We start from the raw sequence: 21,717 nt of genomic DNA, 5'->3' as shown, positions 1-21,717 counted from the left end.
TGGGACTCCTTGCTCAGTGTGAATCTGCTTCTCCCTCTGCCTACTGCCCCCCCCACTTGTGCTCACTCTCTCTCTCACTCTATTTCAAATAAATAAATAAAATCTTAAAAAAAAAAAAGTGCAGGGGCACCTGGGTGGCTCAGTAGGTTAAAGCCTCTGCCTTCGGCTCAGGTCATGGTCTCAGGGTCCTGGGATCGAGCCCCACATCGGGCTCTCTGCTCAGCAGGGGGCCTGCTTCCCCTTCTTCCTCTGCCTGCTTGTGATCTCTGTCAGATAAATAAATAAAATCTTTTTTTTTTTTTAAGATTTTATTTATTTGTCAGAGAGAGAGGAGAGCGAGCGAGCACAGGCAGACAGAATGGCAGGCAGAGGCAGAAGCAGGCTCCCCGCCAAGCAAGGAGCCCGATGCGGGACTCGATCCCAGGACGCTGGGATCATGACCTGAGCCGAAGGCAGCTGCTTAACCAACTGAGCCACCCAGGCGTCCCAATAAATAAAATCTTTAAAAAAAAAAAAAGGACAGGTAATAAGATTTAAAAAATATATATTTATAAGAATGTCAAAAAACATTAAACACCTAGAAATAAGTCTAAAGGAAGATGTGCAAGACAACTACAAAATATTGCTGAGAGAAATTAGAGAAAAATTAAATAAGTGGAGAAATATACCAGGTCCATGGGCTGGAAGACTCTGCATAGTTAAGACATCTATTATCCCTAAGTTGATTGATAGACTTGATACAATCCAAGCAAAATTTGTGGTGAAAATACAAAGAACCCAGTATAGCTATCACAATCTTTTTTTTTTTTTTTAAGATTTTATTTATTTATTTGATAGAGAGAAAAATCACAAGCAGGCAGAACAGTAGGCAGAGAGAGGGGAAGCAGGCTCCCCCCAGAGAGCCCGATGCGGGGCTCGATTCCAGGACCCTGGAATCACGACCCGAGCTGAAAGCAGAGGCCTAATGCACTGAGCCACCCAGGCGCCCCTAGCTATCACAATCTTAAAGAGAAAGATCGAAGTTAAAAGACAACACCATGAGAAATCAAAACCTATTATAAAACTATAGTAATTGAGACAGGTTGATGTTAACACAAGAAAAGACAAAATAGAAAAACAGACCATAACAGAATTTGGGAACAGACGGACACAAAGGTAGTCACTTGATTTACACCAAAGCCACCACTGCAGTCAGTGGGGAAAGACGGTGTTTTCAACAAAGCTAGTGGGGGAAGGGCACCTGGGTGGCTCAGTTAGTTAAGCATCTACCTTTGGCTCAGGTCATGATCCCAGGGTACTCGGATCAAGACCCACATCAGGCTCCCTATTTGGTGGAGAGTCTGCCCCTCCACTCGTGTTTTCTCTCTCTCAATTAAATAAATTTTTAAAAATTTTTAAAAAACAAGCTAGTGGGGGAAAATAAAGAACACTGACCCCTACCTCCTATCAAACAAAAATTAATTCAAAATGGATCATAAATCTAAATATGAAAAGTAAAAGAAGCTTTAGGAAAAAAAAGGAATAGAAAATTTTCATAATTAGAGGCAGGCAAACTGTCTGGAACAGGATCTAAAACAGCATTAACCATAAAAGAAAAGATGGATAAATTAGACTTCATTAAAATTAAAACCTCTCTTCACAAAAAGACACCATTAAGAGTAGGAAAATGTAAGGCATAGAGTACATTTTACTGCATGGATGATAACACCTCAATAAAAATTGTTTCAGGGGCACCTGGGTTGCTCAGTGGGTTAAGCATCTGCCTTCAGCTCAGGTCATGATCCTAGGGTTCTGGGATTGAGCCCCAAATCCTGAGCAGGGAGCCTGCTTCTCCTTCTCCCGTTCCCCCTACTTGCACTCTCTCACTCTCTGTCAAATAAATAAAATCTTAAAAAATATTGTTTTAAATGGATAAGGAAAATTCCACTTCTAAAAGATGGGGGTAGATATACCCTTCCCTATTCTTCCCACTAAGAACAGCTAATATCCTTGGACATTTTTGGTTTGCCTGGGTGGCCCAGTCAGTTAAGTGTCTGCCTTCAGCTCAGATCATGATCCCAGGGTCCTGGGATGGAGCCCTGCATTGGACTCCCTGCTCAGTGGGGAGTCTGCCTCTTCCTCTCCCCCTGCCCCTCACCCTGCTCATGTTCTCTCTCCTCACTCTCAAATAAATAAATTTTTTAAAAGATGTTATTTATTTGGGAGAGAGAGAGACCGCCAGAGAGGGAACACAAACAGGGGGAATAGGAGAGGGAGAAGTAGGCTTCCCCTTAAGCAGGAATCACTACGCAGGGCTTGATTCCAGGACCCCGGGATCATGACCTGAGCTGAAGGTAGACGCTTAACAACTAAACCACTCACGCACTCTAATAAATGAAATCTTTAAAAAAAAATAAAATAGGGCGCCTGGGTGGCTCAGTGGGTTAAGCCACTGCCTTGGGCTCAGGTCATGATCTTATGATCCTGGGATTGAGTCCTGCATCCGGCTCTCTGCTCAGCAGGGAGTCTGCTTCCCTCTCTCTCTGCCTGCTTGTGATCTCTGTCAAATAAATAAATAAAATCTTTAGAAAAATAAAAAATAAAATAAAATAAAATCCATGGCGCCTGGGTGGCTCAGTCGGTTAAGCATCTGCCTTCAGTTCAGGTCATGAACCCGGGGTCCTCAGATCAAGCCCCACATAGGGTTCCCTGCTCAGCAGGGAGCCTGCTTCTCCCTCTCCTGTTTGCCCTGCTGTGCTCTCTCTGTGTCAAATAAATACAAATCTTTAAATGAATAAATAAATAAATAGATAAAATCCTTGGGCATCTTATGTGAAACAAACAAAAGAAGAATCTGAAAAGTGGACAGACGGAGGCCAATGGTCTAGAGATCTCACTATGACACAGCAGTGTGTTCCCTGGGTTTTCTTTTTGCCTTATATATCCCAGACTGGGGGCTGGAGAAAATGGCAACCAGGAAATGCTCTGTAGAAACCTGCCTTCTCTAGCCAAAGAACAAAATAAGGAGCAAACCAGGAAGACAGAAAACTTTTAGACATACCTACTACAAACACTACCAAAAAAAAAAAAAAAAAAAAAAGCATCCCTTCCCCACTCCTGCCAGCTGGGGAACCTAGACTTCTACTTCACCGGGCTGTTAGGAGGAGCTACAGCCCTGCTACTGGGGGAGTAGCAGAGAAGACTGAGTGCAGAGCGTGGATTTTATCCCTTTTGAGTGGTAACAGCTTCCCCCAGTGCCACTCCATGGTGTCTAGGGTTAATGATTCATTGTGGCTACATGATGAAACCTCAAGAAAATCCCCAAAACATGAGATCTGGAGAGCTTCCAGGTTGGTGAACACATCCACATACCGGGAGGGTGATGTATCCCACCTAGAAAGATGAAATGTGTTAGATTTATCTTTTTTTAATGAAAGGGAATTATTTTCTCAATCAACTTTACTAAATTGCAAGAAGTTTTATAAGTTCTTTTCACTGGCTTTTTATACAAATGAGATGTAATGGAAAATATTTATCCTTTTATAAACCTATTTATTTGGAATTTCTTTTCATTTATATGGGTCTTTGCTTTCTTCATGCCAGTTGGTAACTGGTCCTAAATAGGAGACCTACTCTCAGTTAATACAGCGGCAGCAGTCATTAATGCTTTATCACAAAATAATAAATAGAATAAAAACTACAGTATGAGACAGGATTCTTAGAACAACTACTCAATCTTTAAGTCCAAGTAAATACTAAAAATGAAGCTTCTATAAAAGAGTTTTGAGAACCCAGCATGGGCCATAAAAATAGAGTTAACCGAATTGTTTGATCAGATTCCTTTTTTTTTTTTAAGATTTATTTATTTTTTTAAAAAGATTATTTGAGAGAGAGAGAGAGAGCATGAGCGGGAGGGACAGAGGGACAGGGAAAGAGAATCTGAAGCAGACTCCCCACTTAGCATGGAGCCCAATGCAGGGCTGGATCCCAGGACCCTGAGTTCATGCCAAGTTGAAATCAAGAGTTGGCCACTTAACCCACTGAGCCGCCCAGGCACTTCGATCAGATTTTTTTTTTTTTTTCTAACTATTCATGTTCATAGATATTCATTCCAAGAATAACTTCACTAGTAGAAATAACTAATACCCATCTTACTAAAAGTAAGTCAGATTAGTTCTGTGTACTGTGACCATAATGCTCAATTCTCTCAAATATATTTTCTGCTTCTTGTAGCCAGTATTCTTTGGAAAATGTAGCAAAGGTGGGCCAGTAGTTGTTCTTACCAAATCATTTCTCTCTCCCCTCTGGGCATACCGATAAACCATGTTTCCCGGCCTCCTTTGAAGTTACATATTAGGAAGTCAATAAATTCTGGCCAGTGGAATGTGGGTGGAAGGCTTGGCCATAAAACCCTCCCATGCATGATCCCCCATTCTTGCCCTTCATCTGTTGGCCGGATACAGAGTATCCAATGGAGAGGAGCATGACAAGGTCCCAAGGGATCACGAAGCCACCATCTGGAAGAAGCCTGGGTTTCCAAATAACCTCTTGGCAGAAATTCTAAGGCATCTGACTGACTAAAGCATCCAAGTGGAACAGAGAGGTAATAACTAAACACTTGTGCTCAGTCTCTGAAATTGTGTTTTTGTTGTTTTGTTTTAAAAATAACAGCCTATCTTGATAAATACAGAGTACACATGTTTCTCGAGCTTCCTTTCCCTGCTTCTCCACAATGGAATTCACTAGGGTATTGGTTGTGACCCTGCAAAAAGATCATAAACTTTCTAGGAGAAACTTGCTAATTGGTAAATCTAAGCTCTTTTCATCAGCTGTCCTTCTTTGCTGATATATTCTACTGAACTTGAGGCTTATCAATACTTTGAAATCCAACATTTAGAGCTAAAACAACCACTCCTTGCTGTTTTTATTTTAAAGCTTATTTATTTTCTTTTAGTAATCTCTACACCCAATATGGGGCTTGAACTCACACCCCTGAGATCAAGAGTCACATATTCTTCCAACTGAGCCAGCCAGGGACCCCTCCCTCTTGCCCTTTTTATTTGGTCATATTCATGAGAACTTATCACTTCATGGATGGCATCTAGCTAAATGGCAAATACATAGAAATTCAATTTCTACTGAGGTCTCAAACTGCAGAACAGAGTTAAGATGACACTGTGATCTGAAAGAACAAAGGAGCTATACGGATTTTGGAATTATATTACCACACTATGTACCCTGAATCATTTAATATTCAAAAAAATTAAGTACATTAAGTGCCTTTTTCTCTATGATCTATAGTTGTGAACCTTCTGAACTTGCTCAGGTTCTTAACCTTTTTTGTGTCACAGACCCTCTGTAAATCTGGTAACCTTTATCACCATAATGTCTTAAAATGAATACAATACATAGGATTTTAAAAACATCTGAATTAAAATAGTTATCAAAATATTTTTAGTATGTGTTGTATGTGTCTCTATTGACAGATTAGTAAGATATAAAAGTGGGTCTAATAATTACTGCAATTTTGAAGTAGTGATGAGTGGAAATGACATTTGGAGATAACAATTATTGTGAAATGAAAATATTTGTGTTTTCTATCAGAGTAACAAGTATTGCTAGTACTAATTGGTTTGTTGCCTGCATTCATAACCAAAAAAAAAAAAAAGTTAAATTTTAATTAAGACATAATGAAACTAAAGATAAATTTCTGATTTTATCCATGGATTTCAGGTTAAGAGCTCCGGGACTGGAGATTTCTTCAGAACATCAACAGTGTTTCTCTGAGTGGTGGAAATATGGGTGGCTTTTTCTTCTTTTCTGTATTTTTCAAATTTTCCACAATAAGCAAACATCACTTTTATAATTTTAAGACATCACATGTTATTTATACTATTGCTTGGTAAGATTAAGGGTATAGAAATAAAATGGGAAAAACAAAGTAACACTTGAAGAATATCCTTTGGGGGCAAAAAAGGAAACAAAATCCGGCATGAAGATGGAAAAATGGAACCTGACTCATCAGAGAGACTTAAAGCTGCTAAGACTGTTACGCCACTTATCTGTAGAAACAGAGGGAGCAATTCTTTCATACAAGATGCTGCCTCGGGTCTGAAGCGCCGTAACTCTAACGGGCCACAAGCCACTTTTAAGCCACATCCAAAGAAAAAGAAATAAAGAAGAACCCACAGGCCGCTATTACTCATGAGCTTAGTAATTTTATTATCCACACCCTGTGCATCTTCCTCTCTTGCTAACCTCCTAGCCAGGACTCATCTACCTCAATGCTCCAAGCAGCGGCGGTTGGGAAGAGAGAACTCCCAGCCACTGAAATCCAAACTTCTTACCAGGCCCAAGACCTTCTAGGATCTGAGCCCTGCAACTACCTTCCCAACTTCCACATTCAGTTTTCGTCAGCCACTTTATTCCTCCAGGAAGTCAACCTTGTTCCAGCCTCGGGGGCTTTGTCTTTCCTGGCCCTCCAACCCGGCAAATTCCTCCTGCAGAGCTCTCCCAGACCAGTCTGGCTCCTCGTCCGTGCAGGTGCAGTGTCCTCAGACTTCCCTGACTGCCCTATCACAAGTCCCCAAGCCACCCCTGCCCGTCCTGTTATCGCCAGCAGCACTCTCTGAAATTACTTCCATATTGTTTCTTCTACTAGGAAGGACGCTGCTTGAAGGTAGAGACTTTCCGCATTGGTCAGCGCTGTATCCTCAGCACTTAAAACCGCCTGGCTCAGGAATGCACGCGTGCATGCACGAATGCGTGAGTGAGCGGGAGCCTGGAGTGAGTCTGTACCTGCGGACTGTCTCCCTGGGGCGTACTCTGGCTGAGAAATAGAAAACGGTTTGCCGAGCGAAAGCGCGTTAACAGCGATTTTAATCGGCCGGTTGGGTCAGCCCCCCCGCGAGTCTCCGGAGTAGTCAGTCGCAGAAACACAGCCCAGCCGGAAAACGCGAAACACACGCCAGCGAACCCGCGCCTCGTGTCTCGGTGCGGAGCTGCGGCTGCGCGGAGCGTGGGGCGGGGAGGGCGGGTCTGACGTCGCTCCCCGGAAGTGGGTCCAGACTGGCGAGAGGGCGCAGGCGGGTGGACTAGAGCGGCGCGGTCGGGTGGGAAGGGGGCGATCGGGCCATGGAGGACGAGCAGAGCTTCTCGGATATTTGCGGCGGTCGCTTGGCCCTGCAGCGCCGCTACTACTCCCCGTTCTGCCGGGAGTTCTGCCTCAGCTGCCCTCGGTTGTCGTTGCGCTCGCTCACCGCTGTCACCTGCACCGTGTGGCTAGCGGCCTACGGACTCTTCACCCTCTGCGAGGTAATGGCCGGTCGGCCCCTTTCCGCGGTCGGAGTCGGGTGCTGGGGTTTGGAAGGGTCTTTGGGGTCATCGGGTCGAGCCCGGACCTCCTGTTATTGGGTCGGAGGGCGGGAACTAGCTGGTTCCGCCGCTGGACAGTTGTTTTCTTCACGTTTAGTGAAGTTTTTACACCTGTACTCTCTCACTCTTGTGGGTATTGTGGGTGGTGCGCTGCGGTTCCACCCAGCTTACATTTAGTTAGTCCTTGCACAACGACCTAAGGCTTTAACGTGCATGTGCTCCACATAGTACACGCCCACGGTAATTCAGTTCCAGGAGTTCTGAGAACTATTAAGTGGATCGTCCTTATCCGTCACTTCCACTCCTCAGAGGAGTCACTGCTAGCAGCACCGTATGTAGTCTTTTTTTTTTTTTTTAAAGATTTTATTTATTTATTCGACAGACAGAGATCACAAGTAGCAGAGAGGCAGGCAGAGAGAGAGAGGGGAGCAGGCTCCCCGCTGAGCAGAGAGCCCAACGCGGGGCTCAATCCGAGGACCCTGAGACCATGACCTGAGCCCAAGGCAGAGGCTTTAAACCCACTGAGCCACCCAGGCGCCCCTGTAGTCTTCAAGAACTGCCTTTGTCTCCACAATATGTGCTTGATATTTCTTCCTAATCTGTTTTTCAAGGTAATCTACTCCCCCCACCCCTTTCCCAACTTTTAAGTACTTTCTAAAGAATTGTGAAGTTTTGGAGATGAGTTGTTTCTATGTTCTTGCTAGACTCATTCCTACTTTTTTAAAAAAGATTTTATTTATTTGACAGATCACAAGTAGGCAGAGCAGCAGGCAAAGGGTGGGGCGGCGGGGGGGGGGGGGGGAAGCAGGCTTCCCGCCAAGCAGAGAGCCAGATGCGATTGGGGTTGATCCCAGGACCCTGAGATCACAACCTGAGCAGAAGGCAGAGGCTTAACCCACTGAGCCACCCAGCACCCCTCCTTCCTATTTTCTGAGCCTCGGTTTTCACATGTCTAAAATGGAATTGCTCTCTGCCATGCCAGCTTCACGGTGTTGTGAGGGTCACGTGCAGTAGCTTTGTGACAGCCCTCAAATAAAAGGAGTCAGCCTAATTGTCCTTTTCAGGATGAGTTTAGTTTTGTATGTAGTGCCCTGAATTGAACATACTATCCTAGGAGTGATCTGACCAGAGCTATGGCTATTTATAATTTGGATCTTGTTTTCATTGGCTTTTTTACGATCAGAGCATGGTAATTTGGTGTAGATAATATGCAGAATTAAGACTGCTCTAATTTGTACCAAACTATATCTAAAAGTTTGTTCAAAAGTCAGTTGAAGTAGTTAAGTTGCCAAGACAGTCCTTCTCCCTCCCCCTAAAAAGATTTAATTTATAATGTAGTTGATTTTTAATACTAGCCTGTGTTCTGGTCACGTGGTCATGTGAGGAGGAGGGAACGTATAATTACTTAAATGCCCCCTGACTGCTAGCTGTTTTCCTGAATGTCTCATTTCTTAGAAGAAAACCCAAAGTCACAAAGCTAGTAAATAGCAACATGGGCTTCAAATCAAACTGGTTTTTTTTGTTTGTTTGTTTTGTTTTTATTTGACAGAGAGAGATCACAAGTAGGCCGAGAGGCAGGCAGAGAGAGAGGAAGGGGGAAGCAGGCTTCCTGCTGAGCAGAGAGCCCGATGCGGGACTCGATCCCAGGACCCTGAGATCATGACCTGAGCGGAAGGCAGCGGCTTAACCCACTGAGCCACCCAGGCGCCCCCAAACTGGTTTTTAAATTCACAGTTCTATTAAAATTGCAGGTTATGGGACGCCTGGGTGGCTCAGTTCCTTGAGTGGCTGCCTTCGGCTCAGGTCATGATCCCAGCGTCCTGGGATCGAGTCCCACATCGGGCTCCTTGCTTAGCGGGGAGCCTGCTTCTCCCTTTGCCTCTGCTTGCCACTCTGTCTTCCTGTGCTCACTCTGAGAAATAAATAAATAAAATCTTTAAAAAAAAATTGCAGGTTATTACCTTATTTATTCCAATCTGGAATGCTTTTCCCTCTTCCTTTTCTCAATTAAGTATATCTGTCAATAACCACTACCTCTTCTGTACCAGTGAAAATCCTTCTTCCTTGGAAGTCTTCATGGGATATCCTGTGTGCTTTGATGTCTTTCTTGCTCTCTCTCTCTTTTAATCCTTTCTTAGGTAGTTATACCCAGTTTTGTTGTATTCTCCAAAAATATCTTATGTGTATTAATTTTGTCTCTTACACATCTGTAAGGGCCAGGACTGAATTTTATTTCTCTCTATTCTTCCATAAGGCTTATTGAGTTCAGACTATGAACCAGACACTGTACTAGATACTAGGCATTTAATTAACTCAAAGTAGATATTTCTGGATCATCAGAGACCGAGCACATAGATTTTTCCATTCTCCATTCATTAATCAACAAGTAATTACCTAGCACAGAGGTCAGCAAACTTTATCTTTAAAAGGCCAAATAGTAAATATTTGAGGCTTTACAGGTCTCTGTCTCAGTCTTCTGTTTCTTTTCCTTTCTTTTTTAAACCATTTAAAAATTGGTGAAACCATTCCAAGCTCAGGGTGGACCAGACAAAAATAGATCAGGCCCAAACAGACTCTTGATTGAATACTTACTGTGTTTTAGGTGGAATGAAGTAGAAAAGTATTTTCAAGGAAAACCAAAGGCAGTCAGTAGTTAAAGCAGCAAAAACAGATTTTATTCAGAAACTATTGCAATAGGAGAAAGAGTGACCTCAGTGCAGAATTGGGCTCAATTCTGAATACAGAAAGGACAAGTGGGAATTGATAGCCAAGGAGCACAGTGCGGGGGTGGATGGAAAATGACGGAAAAGAAACCTCAGGGATAAAGGGGGATTCTGGCTAACTTGACTTGACATGATTCTTGCTAAAGGCAGGCCAGAATGATCAGAGACCAAAGATTCTCTCTAAACCGACTTAGCAAGATTCTTGGTACAGCTTGCTGAGCAATGCAGGCCTAACAAGGATGGACACCCAAGGATGAGGGTTTAGAAGAGTGTGATTAGGGTTAGGTCAGAGAGAGCATCTTACCAGTAATAAAGTATAGATACTTCTGCCATCGAGGAATGATATTCATAAAGTACTGAATCTGTTTTGTTTCTAGGTCATAAGTGATTTTTTTTCTCTGTGCCATCCTTCTAAATAATAGCTTTTTTGGAAAAAAAAAAAAAAAAGAATGGCACAAAAAAACGTACATCAATAGAAAAACACATTCAACTTCAGAAATGTTGGAAGATTGTAAATGTGTCTTAGAATCAAAGGAATAAATACCCTTTTTTGAGCCTTTAACACATAAGTTAGTCATTTCAGCTACTCAGTCAGGCTTACCACATCAGTTAGTCACTACTCAAAAGAACTAGAAGAGCTCCAGATGATGTGATCTTTATTATTAAACAAAGGAATCAGGAGGAAAGCGGGCTCTTGAGGGCATAAGAGGCTCTTAAAGGCCTTTTAATTATTTTCATGTTACTGCTCTTCCACTGTTATTCTCATCCTCAATCTGGCTTTCTACATGGCCTGGCAGAGTAGTAGTAGTTTCATAGTAGTTTCGGGCATCAAACCTCAAGAGGAAGTGACCTTTTCTTCCTTAGATCTCTTTTTAAGGTGGGCTTCATTTTCCAGAGGCCCCTTCAGCAGACCTCCTCTTGTGTTGGCCAGAGTTGTGTCATTTGTCCATTTCTAAACCAGTCATTGGCAGGAGTGGGAACCAATCATGATTCCAAGTTCTGTTAGGAAGGAGGGGTGGCTGTTGAGTACTGTCTGCTACACTGTGCTAAAGCATTTTATTATTGTATTGTCTGATTTTTGCACTGTATATTCCACTGATGGAGCATGAGAGGAAAAGGTCTGAGTCCTTAATTTTCGGTTTTGAAAGAAGAACCTCTGAGAGTGGTGTGATGGTGGGTTCTATTTTGGTGATCGAGGTTCTCTTCCTACACCTATCCATTAGTTGTCTGGATGTACTACATCATATGCTTTCATAGCACTGCAGAGCTAAAATAAAAGTGATTTTTTCTTCCTCCAAGCATGTTCCTCCCATCTTTTCAACTCACCATAGAACACAGGCTTTTTTCCACATTGCCTGGAGTGGACCAGTTAAACAGCAGAGATCTGTGTGGAGGACCATTTGGTAATCTTACCGCCTATGTCTGGCTCTCTCTTCAGAACAGCATGATCCTCTCTGCTGCCATCTTCATCACCCTCCTAGGGCTGCTTGGTTACCTCCATTTTGTCAAGATTGATCAGGAGACTCTGTTAATCATTGACTCCCTTGGCATCCAGATGACTTCATCCTATGCCTCTGGCAAAGAAAGCACTACCTTCATAGAGATGGGCAAGGTGAAGGATGTGGTCATCAATGAGGCTATTTACATGGTAAGTAGTTAAGTTGTAAGTATTACAGATTTCTCTGGAGGAGGTAGCCCATAGCCCATAGACTCCGTTGCCGGAGTCTAAAATGAGTCTTAATACCTTGATGTCAAAGAATTAAACTTGAAGACTCGGTTCCGGGATTGTAGTGTTTCCTTTTTGGCTGGCATGTCCATGAACCATGAAAGTGAAACTTACATTGGAAAGGTCCATTCCTTTATTGTTACAGAGATATAGCAGGTTTTCGTAGAAAGTGAGTCAGCATTTCAACTTTTTTAGCCCAGCTTCAAAATCCCTTTATTTTATTTTTTTTAGATTTTATTTATTTGGCAGACGGAGATCACAAGTAGGCAGAGAGGCAGGCAGAGAGAGACGGAGAAGCAGGCTTCCTGCTGAGCAGAGAGCCCGATACGGGACTCGATCCCAAGACTCTGGGATCATGACCCGAGCCGAAGGCAGAGGCTTCAACCCACTGAGCCATCCAGGCACCCATCAAAATCAGCTCTTATTGTTGTTGCAGCTGACGTTAGAGAATGAGAATATATTTTTTCTTCGCTTCAAAAGCAATCAAGTGTTCTAATAGAGATAACTGCTTATAAAAAGCTTTTAGCCTTCCCTTGAAGAAAAAGAAAACAAAGTGAGTTTCACTTAGATCTCTGCTGTTTGGTTTATTGTCTTACAGCAGAAGGTGATTTACTACCTCTGCATTTTATTGAAGGACCCAGTGGAACCACATGGGATATCCCAAGTAGTACCTGTCTTCCAGGTGAGCACAGAACAGTTGTCTAAAGTTTCTTCAGAAAAATTCGTTACCTTTCCCCGTTTTCTGCATATCCACTGCTACTTATACTCAGTAGGAGTGTAAACTCTAGTTGCCAAGAGTATTTGATGACATCTGACAGCTATTTTTTTTTTTTAAGATTTTATTTATTTATTTGACAGAGATCACAAGTAGGCAGAGAGAGAAGGGGAAGCAGGCTCCCTGCTGAGCAGAGAGCCTGATGCAGGGCTCGATCCCAGGACCCTGGGATATGACCTGATCCGAAGGCAGAGGCTTTAACCCACTGAGCCACCCAGGTGCCCCCTGACAGCTATTTTTAATCAAAGTTAGGATTTTAGTTATTTCAAAAGTTTCTTTCTGAAGCAAATACAGGCTTTCAGAAATATTACAAACTTATCCAAATTTTAAAGAAAAAAATAGCAATTTCTGCCTGTAAATCACCATTCATCTATTTTGTTAGTCTGCCAATATATGATTTTATACACTGATGTCCACTGATCTGCACATACTGTTACACCTTTTATGTCTTGCTTTTTAAATCTAATGTACATATTTTCATGCATCAACAGAATCCTTTATAATTATTACTTTAAATAGTTATATTATCATGTTAAGTATCACTTTATTTAGCCACTCTACTGCTAGCTTTTGAAATCATCTCCAGGTTATTTTTTGCCTTGCTTTTACACGAAATACACGAACAGGATTATAGGTATGTAGACTATTTATGTATATAGTTAACTTTGCCTTATTGCCCTTCCTTTTCTCACTTTGGATTTAAGACCACTAAGCTAAAATTCTTTTGCATTACAGTTCAAAATTATTTTATTATTATTATTTTTTAAAGATCTTATTTATTTGAGAGAGAATGAGTGAGAGAGAGCATGAGAGAGGAGAAGGTCAGAGGGAGAAGCAGACTCCCCAAGGAGCTGGGAGCCCGATGTGGGACTGGATCCTGGAAGTCCGGGATCATGACCCCAGCCGAAGGCAGTCACTCAGCCAACTGAGCCACCCAGGCGCCCTCAAAATTATTTTATTAAAGCTTATGAACAGTTTCATAGATTTTTACAGTTTGAGATTTGGCTCCAGAGATTGGATAACTTTACCATACTTTTGGGAATCTGTACTTGTTTTTCTGTACAGTCTTGGCTAACAGTGGGTTTAATTATTTGTTTCCTTTAGTATGTAGGTAAGGGAATTTAAAGTTTCTAAATTGCTTCTTAAATGACAAAGAGATTTTTCATCTTTCCTTGAATTACCTGTTTTTCTTCTTGTTTTAAACTATCCATCTCCTCTATTAGTCAACTCTAGATATTGATTATACATTTGTAACAACTTACATATTTTAGATAATGAACTTTTATTAAATATGCTTTCCACATATATTTTTCCCATTCTGTGACTTTTAATTTTGGTTGTATCACATTTCATTGTACAAAGTACTTTTTTTTTTTTTTTTTTTTAAAGAGCAAAGCATTTCTTTTTTTTTTTTTTAATTCATTTATTTGACAGAGAGAGATCACAAGCAGGCAGAGAGGCAGGTAGCGAGAGAGGAGGAAGCAGGCTCCCTGCTGAGCAGAGAGCCCGATGTGGGGCTCGATCCCAGGACCCTGAGATCATGACCTGAGCCGAAGGCAGCGGCTTAACCCACTGAGCGACCCAGGCGCCCCTACAAAGTACTTTTTAATATTTCTATATTAAATTGCCCTTCTTGTCCTTGAAGGCTCTCACAGCTTGTGACATTTCCGAGAGGGTCTGTCGTTTGTTACCCTCTTGCTTCCTTAGCCAGTTAGATGCTGTTTAGACCCCTGTTGTGGGGAGAGCTTGTGGTTGCATGTGGCTGCTGTGCCGCTAAGCTCTCTCTTTTGTTCATCTTGACTCTGCGTTTCTTCCCTTTGGAATTCAGAGTGCCAAGCCCCGCCTGGACTGCTTGATTGAAGTGTACAGGAGTTGCCAGGAGATCCTGGCACACCAGAAAGCTGCATCAGCAAGTCCATGAGTCCCAGCATTTCAGAAGGCCAGTATTGTCTTCCATGGGAGAGGACTCCTAAGCCATAGTGGCTGGTTTATTTTCTGTATTCTAAACCATCTGGTGGACACAGCTCTAAGAACCAGGATGGATGCAGTGGAGCTCAGAGCCACAGAGCAGGTGACTGGAAACCTAACTCATTGTGTGATGTGGAGCAAAGTATTTGTCTGTTTTAGTGATCCCCTTGTAAGGTTCTACCTACTTTATCGTTTGAGGGGAGACCTTAAGCAGTGGTATATCAAAAGTAACGACAAAGAGCACTTTGTGAAATTCCTAAGCACATGCATGTTTACGTTTTGTAGAGTTTGTGGCGCAGACATAGGACACTGACAGCAGATCTCTTAAGAAACATAATTTCCTACTACACAGTACCTCTGTGCAAAAGTCGAGCCCTTCAGGTACTGGTGACTAGGAAGAAATGTCCTACGAAAGACCAGTCTCTGTGCACCTACCTTCCGTGTTCTGTATAGGGTTAATTTATGATGACTGTCTTAAATCGATCCCCTTCCAAAACATACACAGTAATTGCCTGGTTCACAGCTGTTTTTTATTGACAACATGAACACAGCATTGCAGTCATGGATGTCAAGCACATTAATACTCTGCTGTTAGTCAGCATTGTCTAGGGTTTCGAAAACGTCTTTTGCCAAGAGGGGTGACACCAAAGGCTGGACAGAGGTTCGACTTTGGTTTCCATACATGTTAAAAAAGGATAAACACACCAACTGTAGAAGTCTTTGATTATAAGGCAGTTTCTTCTGTGTAGAATTAATAAACTATGGGAGGATTCCTGAAGGGCTGGGAAGGAGATAGGGTAGGGGAAATAGCTTGACCCCCAAGTTCAGTGTGAACACAGCTCCATCCTTGCTTTCTTTTTCCTTAGAATCCTAATTCTTTTTTTTTTTTCTTTAAACTCCCAGGTGGATAACATTATCCTCATGGGCCTGGAGACACTCAGGGTATTATAAACCAGAGCTGTAATTTTACACCAGTACAGGAGGGGTTGTTTGGAGCCTGTGGTACATATGACGTGTGACTTGTTTGAGGTAGAAATGTCTCATCTAGTTCCTAAATCCTGGGGGAAAGGCAGCAATAGAAATGAGAGATGGCTATAAAATTTCCAGTCTTGCAAAGTCAAGTTCACTTAAAAGAGGCAGACACTATCATGTGCTGCTTTATGTTTTTTTTCATGCTTTTCCGTTTAAAGGGTGAGAGAGGGGAAGCCTACAGCAGCTGAGGTGTTCAGATAACCAGTTCCAGCCTTGAAGTTCTTACAGTGTGCAACACACACACACACACACACACACACTTCGCTGAAGTCAAAGGCTTGGTTCTTAGATGCTACTGCTAAACCCATACAGTTTTCAGCACTTTACTGACAAATGCTCAGACTGCCTTAGAGCTATGAAATAAAACTCAAGTTTCTCCAATGCTGGAAAATCAGTATGAATGAACTCTCTCGTCTTTTTGTTTTCTCTCAGGGGAGGGTGGAGACAGGGATCATCTCTGCACTCAACATAAGGTCTCCGTTGGGGTAAGGGGGTATTTGTATCATCAGGATGCTCTTAGCCTATGTGCCTTCTGCCCTCCAACTAATTCCCAGCGGAAGTTCGCCGGAAGTCTTGAGTAAATCCAGGCCCACAAGCCTGGATTCTGTTTCTGACTCCTCTTTGGTGGCCTCACAAACAGCAAAAACCGGTGCATTCGTTTGGTCTTTCAGAGAACAAGGAAACAAGCGACGACCACCCCACCCTACAGTAGGAAGCACAGCCTTCACTGAGCCCTAGCTAGTGGTTAAAATGAGACAGGGAGAGGTCACGTTGGACTTACCCCCTGCCCTTGCTTGTACCCAGTGGGGCTGACAGTCCAGAGTGAGGGAGAATAGCTTCAATCTCAGCAGGGATAGTGCCTTTCCTTGTCCTGCAGACGCAGGAGCTGCTGCCCCAGAGGGCACTGCAAATGCCTGCTCTCTTACAGTGGGGAAGGGAAAAGGTGAGTCTTCCTTTTTCTTCAGCCCTGCCAATACCTTTTCCATCTGGGAACGGCAGTCCAGTTTTAATGAGTTCTGGGCTTTTGTCACAGTTCAGGTGAATTGGAAATTTTAGTCCTATCTTGTTTGGGGATGTTGGGAAAACTTCAAGTATAAATCCCCACATAAGGACCATGTACAGTATAAAAGATACTGGCCTTCGCAAGAGTATCCATGCAGAAAGCCTTGATTTACAGCACTGATGCCCTCAGTAACCAGTAACAGTGGACCATCCCAGTCTGTGTCTAGAATCGGGCAGCATCCAGAGCTCAGTATTCTGGTGAAAACAAGTGGTTTCTATACTGGGTCTGGATTTTTAAAAGTTGGGCCCTGAAACATAAGGCACCTAGAGAGTAAAGGCTTCAGGGACACAGAACTAGACATTTCATAGAACAAACAGGGCGGGGTTGGGGGAGGGCTGTCCGGCCCATCACAGTAGTATCATACCCTAGGATACAGATCTCTAATCCGAGAGGTACCAGGTGGTTTGGGGAGAAAGGGGTAGGAGAAGCATTCACAGCAACGTTGGCCCTCTGGCAGCACACGGAACAGAAGCAAATAACTGCTGTCCGTCCGGTTCCCCTAGCTGGTGGGCAGCGGGCGGGTTGTTGGGGGGTTCACAGTCACGGAGCAATGGTTCATGTAGCTGGCCATGATGAACGTAGCCTCTGCAATCTTGAGACAACAGAAACAAAGGAATTCAACCTGCCTTGGCTTGCAGGCCGGCTTTCTCACATACTAGCTGATATACTGGGTGCATAACCTTCCTGGGCTTCAGTTTCTTATCTCTTAAAAATACCTGGGAGAAAATGTTGAAAGGGGATCATTTCTGGGAGGTTCAGAGGCCCAGTGAAGTGGTGCCTGTTGGTCTGAAGGGCCACTGATGCAGAGTACCCTCCTGAGAACAGGAGAGGTGATACTCTGTTCACCTCCAAGCCAGGGAAGCGGGCCTCCCTGGAGGAAGTGTCTGTGTATCCTCTCCTTTGGCAGGGGCAGCATTAAAAGGAGGAGGTTGGGGAAACTCCAATTTTAGGATTAAAACAACAGGGTTTCCACTTACCCTCAGAAGGGAGTCAGAAACTATAAATCAGAACTTGGGTTTTGGAGTCTTTGTTATTTTTGCTAGTCTGTATCTCCCGCACCAAGCAGGATACAAAGCTCTTAAAGCAGAAGTGGTCTTTGGGATGGACTTTAAGACCGTAAGGAAGGGGGAGCACGTGCAGACTGTCCCACCTAGGGACTAGTGTTGGCAGAAGCCAGGAGAAGAGCACACAGGGGAGGCAGCTGGCTGCCCTGGCCCCCGGTCTGCTGCAAGAGCAGCGAGTGGGCACCCGCCTCCAGCCTGTGCAGTGCTGGGCTGCGGGGGCTGAAAGTACCACGTGGAAGGCAGGGGAGCTGCTGGACCAGAATGTGTGCCCTCTCAGCCAGCCCCGCACCCACCAGCTTGGCAGGGACTCGGAGCTGCAGCCCTACCTGAACCCTTCGGAGGACTGATTACAGCCAAGACCAGAGTTTTACCTGGGGAAGGGCCCTCATAGAGACCGTCATAACCCAGCTTCCTTAACTTCAAGCCCACCTCCTCATTCTAGAGAGATCCGAGTATCATGTTTTAACAGCTGTCAGACCCACCTTGGGAGCGGCCATCCGGAAGAGCAACTTCTCAATGTGGCCTTTTCCAGAGCTCTGGTCTGGAATGGATCTAATCACAAGCATGAAGTCATCCCGGCAGCCACCGAAGGTCATTACTGAAGAGTAGGGGTAAGTGACGTGCACTTGCTGTGAGAAGAAGCCAGTCAGTTCTGGGGAAACTTCCCACCTGCCTCCGGAGATGAACCAGCACCCCCTGTCTATTCCAAGCATAAGTAGCCTTAACCAGAAAGGGAGAACTTGGAAGTGGTCCTAACTTGGAGATCTACTTCTTGAATGTCTATAAGCTGTGTCTAGCCTAGAGGAAAGCAAGGCTTGGGTAGGGTGGGTTGGGAAACCATGGTCACTTAGCTCAGCTCTTTGAGTCCACAGAGGAGAAGAAAAGGTGCTGTTCAGGAGAAGGAAGGGTCAGACAGCCAGCCCTCATTCTTTCCTACCATAGTGCGGTGGTCCAGGAGGCTGACACCGTCTTCATTCACAGCAATCCACACCAGAGAGCTGTCCTTGGAAGACATCTGTGCAGGCCGGGGAAACAGGAAAATCCCATCAGATGTATCCACAGCTAGGAATGCTAAACCGTAAGAGCTTTTGGAGGAAGAAGGCACATCCAGGAATCTGCTAGGCAGTGATGTCCAACGTTTGTCTTGGAAAACCATGAAGGATGGTATTTGTACAGCATGCTGAAGTAAATAGAAGACATCTGGTCTTGGGGCTCTGGCCACCCAATTACCATCTCGAGATGGGAGGGGTACCCACAGCACACAGGTTGAGAGGCTCTGTGCTGCAGAACAAGGCCAGCCCTGGCTGCTCAGTCACGGGCACAGAGAACGGGCTGTGTTCTCCTAGTGCTCACAAACTGATGGATTCCATCCATAGCCTCTCCCAGCTGAAGTACATCTTGGTTCAGCCAATTTCCTAGGTGCCGTGAAAGAAACAGGAAAGCAAGAATGCAATCTTACGGGCTTTTGGCTCTACTAGTGAGAAAAGTGGCTATTTGGTGGACAATTCCTGGAATGACTCATTTTCACTGCCCAGCTGCAGTAGGGGAATCCAGATTTCCTAGCTCTCCTACCCAAAAGGCTGAGGAGAGGGAAGGACATGTCCTCATTTTCAGAAGCTTTTCCCAAACTCCCGGACTGAGAGGGCCCCAGGCTCCCCTGTTCTATGCCTTTATAACCCCGATACTTCTCTTTTCTTAAGCACTTACGACAGCTTGTAAAATGTGTATTTAGAGAGAAAATATATATGATTATCTGATTAACAAGTATCTCCCCTACTAGATGGGAAGCTCCACGAAGGCCAGGATGGTATTTGATTCGCTCATCTCTTGCCTTCTCGAACAGTGCCTGAGACCTAGTAGCTCAATAATTCTTTCTTGAATGAATGAGTGAATGTCCACTGTCTCATCTGTACCGTCAGTGAATAGGATCGTGACCCAGCTTTGAGGACCCGGCACTCTGATTACGAATATCGTTTACGCACACCAGACAGCCAGCCCAGAGAAGTTCCAGCTGAGGTTACTACTGGCCCCCAGAGCTTTGTGCAGGTGAAATTAACTCTTGCCTGAGTGGTTAAGGAGTCCCCCGTGGCCCTCCTCAGTCTGCAGAGACGTATTTGTTTAGATTATATATTGTTCTTCTACACTTTTTAAAAAATGGAGGTATTCTTGAGATGGTTATCATGTCAAGTTTGAACCCTTGTGTGTCAATTAGTTGGTCCTCTATTTCTTCTTCCTCCTGCTTGTGCATGCTTGCTCTCTATCTCAGAAATAAATCAGATTAAAAAAAAAAAAAAAGAAGAAGTAGAAGAAGAAGAAGGAAAGACAAAGGTCACCCAGAAATCATCCGGGCCCAAAAGCAGTGACCACAATTCTGCTCTGGACCATGGAAAACGGAGAGGCCAGAAATGGGTGAAGAAATAGCACCCTCTGCTGGTTGCCATTGTGCAGGCAGGCCCTGCAGACTGGACTGGCTCAAAGGGGATCAGATAGGGACAGTAGGGTGAGGAGAAATGTAGGGCACATTGCTGAGGGTGTGGTCCCTGAAAACCACGGCACTTACCTGAGCAGCAAAGAGCTTAGCACCAAAGAAAGGCCATTTCCGGGCCACCGTCAGGTAGATGCGAATGCACTCAGGAGGGGAGCAGCCCTGCAGGGCTGCCCACTTTGTGGTCAGCAGATCTGCCAGGTGCCTGGTTTGGATGGATGGAGAGAAATGGGCCAGTGAAGGGCCAACAGGTTTTCACTGCAGCTCTGAGGCCTTCCCCCACCCTACAGCCCCTGCCTCCCCACAGCAACTGCCTCCCCACAGCAACTCCCTCCAAGATCTGGCCAGCCTACCTCAGCTGTTCAGGGGGTGCCCCGTGTCTGTAGCGCCTCGGGTAGAACCTGTCTAGGACCTGCTGGAGATGATGCTGAACCTTGGCAGGGGGAGGGCTCCCGGGGCCTGGTGGGCTGGGCCTCTCTAAGTCCCCATATTCTACCTGTGTTGGAAGCACACGGAGGGAGCAGTCAAGAATCTGGAAGTGGATGGGGTGGGGCCGGGGCTGCTGGGGAGGTGAAATCAACCATCACTTCATTACTTCATTGATAGGGTGTGGATGGATGCGAAAACACTTCTCATGAACAGACCCTTCATCTCACGGTTCATGGACCCTAGAGAAACCACCTTATGGCCCTCGATGATTATTTATATTCACTTTCCTTCTGCAATGGAGGTTAAGTGCCTTATCCAAAGACTCAGTTAATTAGTGGCAGACAAGGGAGAACTACGGATCTTCTGGCTTCTAATCCAAACATCTGAGATCCAGGACTGAAGATGCTACAGATCCTAGCGTACTGCAGTGTTCCAAACGTGGCCTTCGGAATCAAAGACCTGGCTCAGGTTCCTGTTCTGCCATCTGCTGGCCTTGTAAACCTGAGCAAGTACTTAAATTTCCTCATCTGTTACCTGGGGATAAGAACTGAGATAATACACATGACATACTCAGCAGTGGACCCTCTACAGAGCATTCAGTAAATGTTTATTATTTCCCTTTTCTCTCCAGCATGCAGAGTCAGACCCTTTCTCATAAGAACCATGAGGGCATCCCAGATACCTTTGGCAGGACAGCCTCTTAAAGGTAACAGGGAAAAGAGTCGAAGTCTGAATGCACCTTCCCCTTCCTGATTCTATTTACAACGTTTTACAGTTATAAGTACAAATCTCAGCACATCCATTATGTGACATACATCATTTCAGTAGCACACTTAGTACAACCCTGTGGGGGGCAGGCAGGGAGGCATTTTTGTTTCCACTATACAGAGAAGGAAACGAAAGCACAGACTGCAGTGACTTGGCCAAGATCTCATGGCGGGAAGGTGGCCAGCTCTCAAAGGCAGGGCTCTGCTCTGGGTTCCACGTCCAGAATTCTGCATGTCATGTGTATTTGCAGTAAAGGGCTCTGACGGTAAGGAGTCAGCTTCCCTCTATTGCCAGAGACAGCAGGGTCCACAGTCTCCGGTTTCTGGCTGCG

The 21,717-nt window shown here is 44.4% G+C and overlaps 2 protein-coding genes across 8 annotated transcripts in view; one reads left to right on the top strand and one right to left on the bottom strand.

The window, feature by feature from the left end:
• The first annotated feature begins 7,025 nt into the window (after positions 1 to 7,025).
• On the top strand, positions 7,026 to 15,982 carry PIGH (phosphatidylinositol glycan anchor biosynthesis class H). Of its 4 annotated transcripts, none has more exons than XM_047736983.1 (4): positions 7,026 to 7,293; positions 11,515 to 11,724; positions 12,437 to 12,484; positions 14,406 to 15,982. In XM_047736983.1, the coding sequence occupies exons 1-4, from the start codon at positions 7,114 to 7,116 to the stop codon at positions 14,496 to 14,498; spliced, it is 531 nt and encodes a 176-aa protein (XP_047592939.1). In that variant the 5' UTR covers positions 7,026 to 7,113; the 3' UTR covers positions 14,499 to 15,982. The 4 variants fall into 4 exon arrangements, with proteins under 4 accessions (XP_047592939.1, XP_047592938.1, XP_047592940.1 ...); XM_047736982.1 differs by having other exon boundaries at positions 12,404 to 12,484; XM_047736981.1 differs by having other exon boundaries at positions 7,028 to 7,293; positions 12,401 to 12,484.
• A 1,015-nt stretch (positions 15,983 to 16,997) lies between these two features.
• Positions 16,998 to 21,717, bottom strand: part of PLEKHH1 (pleckstrin homology, MyTH4 and FERM domain containing H1) — a 48,997-nt gene continuing 44,277 nt past the window's right edge. For 3 of the 4 annotated variants that reach the window (XM_047736977.1, XM_047736976.1, XM_047736978.1), the window contains exons 25-29: positions 20,543 to 20,685; positions 20,265 to 20,394; positions 18,642 to 18,728; positions 18,187 to 18,333; positions 16,998 to 17,232 (exon numbers count right to left, since the gene is read on the bottom strand). In XM_047736977.1, coding sequence (XP_047592933.1) covers positions 17,140 to 17,232; positions 18,187 to 18,333; positions 18,642 to 18,728; positions 20,265 to 20,394; positions 20,543 to 20,685 — 600 coding nt within the window. In that variant the 3' untranslated portion in view covers positions 16,998 to 17,139. The remainder of the gene's footprint in view (positions 17,233 to 18,186; positions 18,334 to 18,641; positions 18,729 to 20,264; positions 20,395 to 20,542; positions 20,686 to 21,717) is intronic. The other variant, XM_047736979.1, reaches the window with a different exon arrangement.

The sequence above is a fragment of the Lutra lutra genome, chromosome 7 (genome assembly GCF_902655055.1).
Source record: "Lutra lutra chromosome 7, mLutLut1.2, whole genome shotgun sequence".
Classification (NCBI taxonomy): Eukaryota; Metazoa; Chordata; class Mammalia; order Carnivora; family Mustelidae; genus Lutra; species Lutra lutra.
The sequence above is the reverse complement of the archived record's forward strand: the minus strand, read 5'-3'. Positions and strand labels throughout refer to the sequence as shown.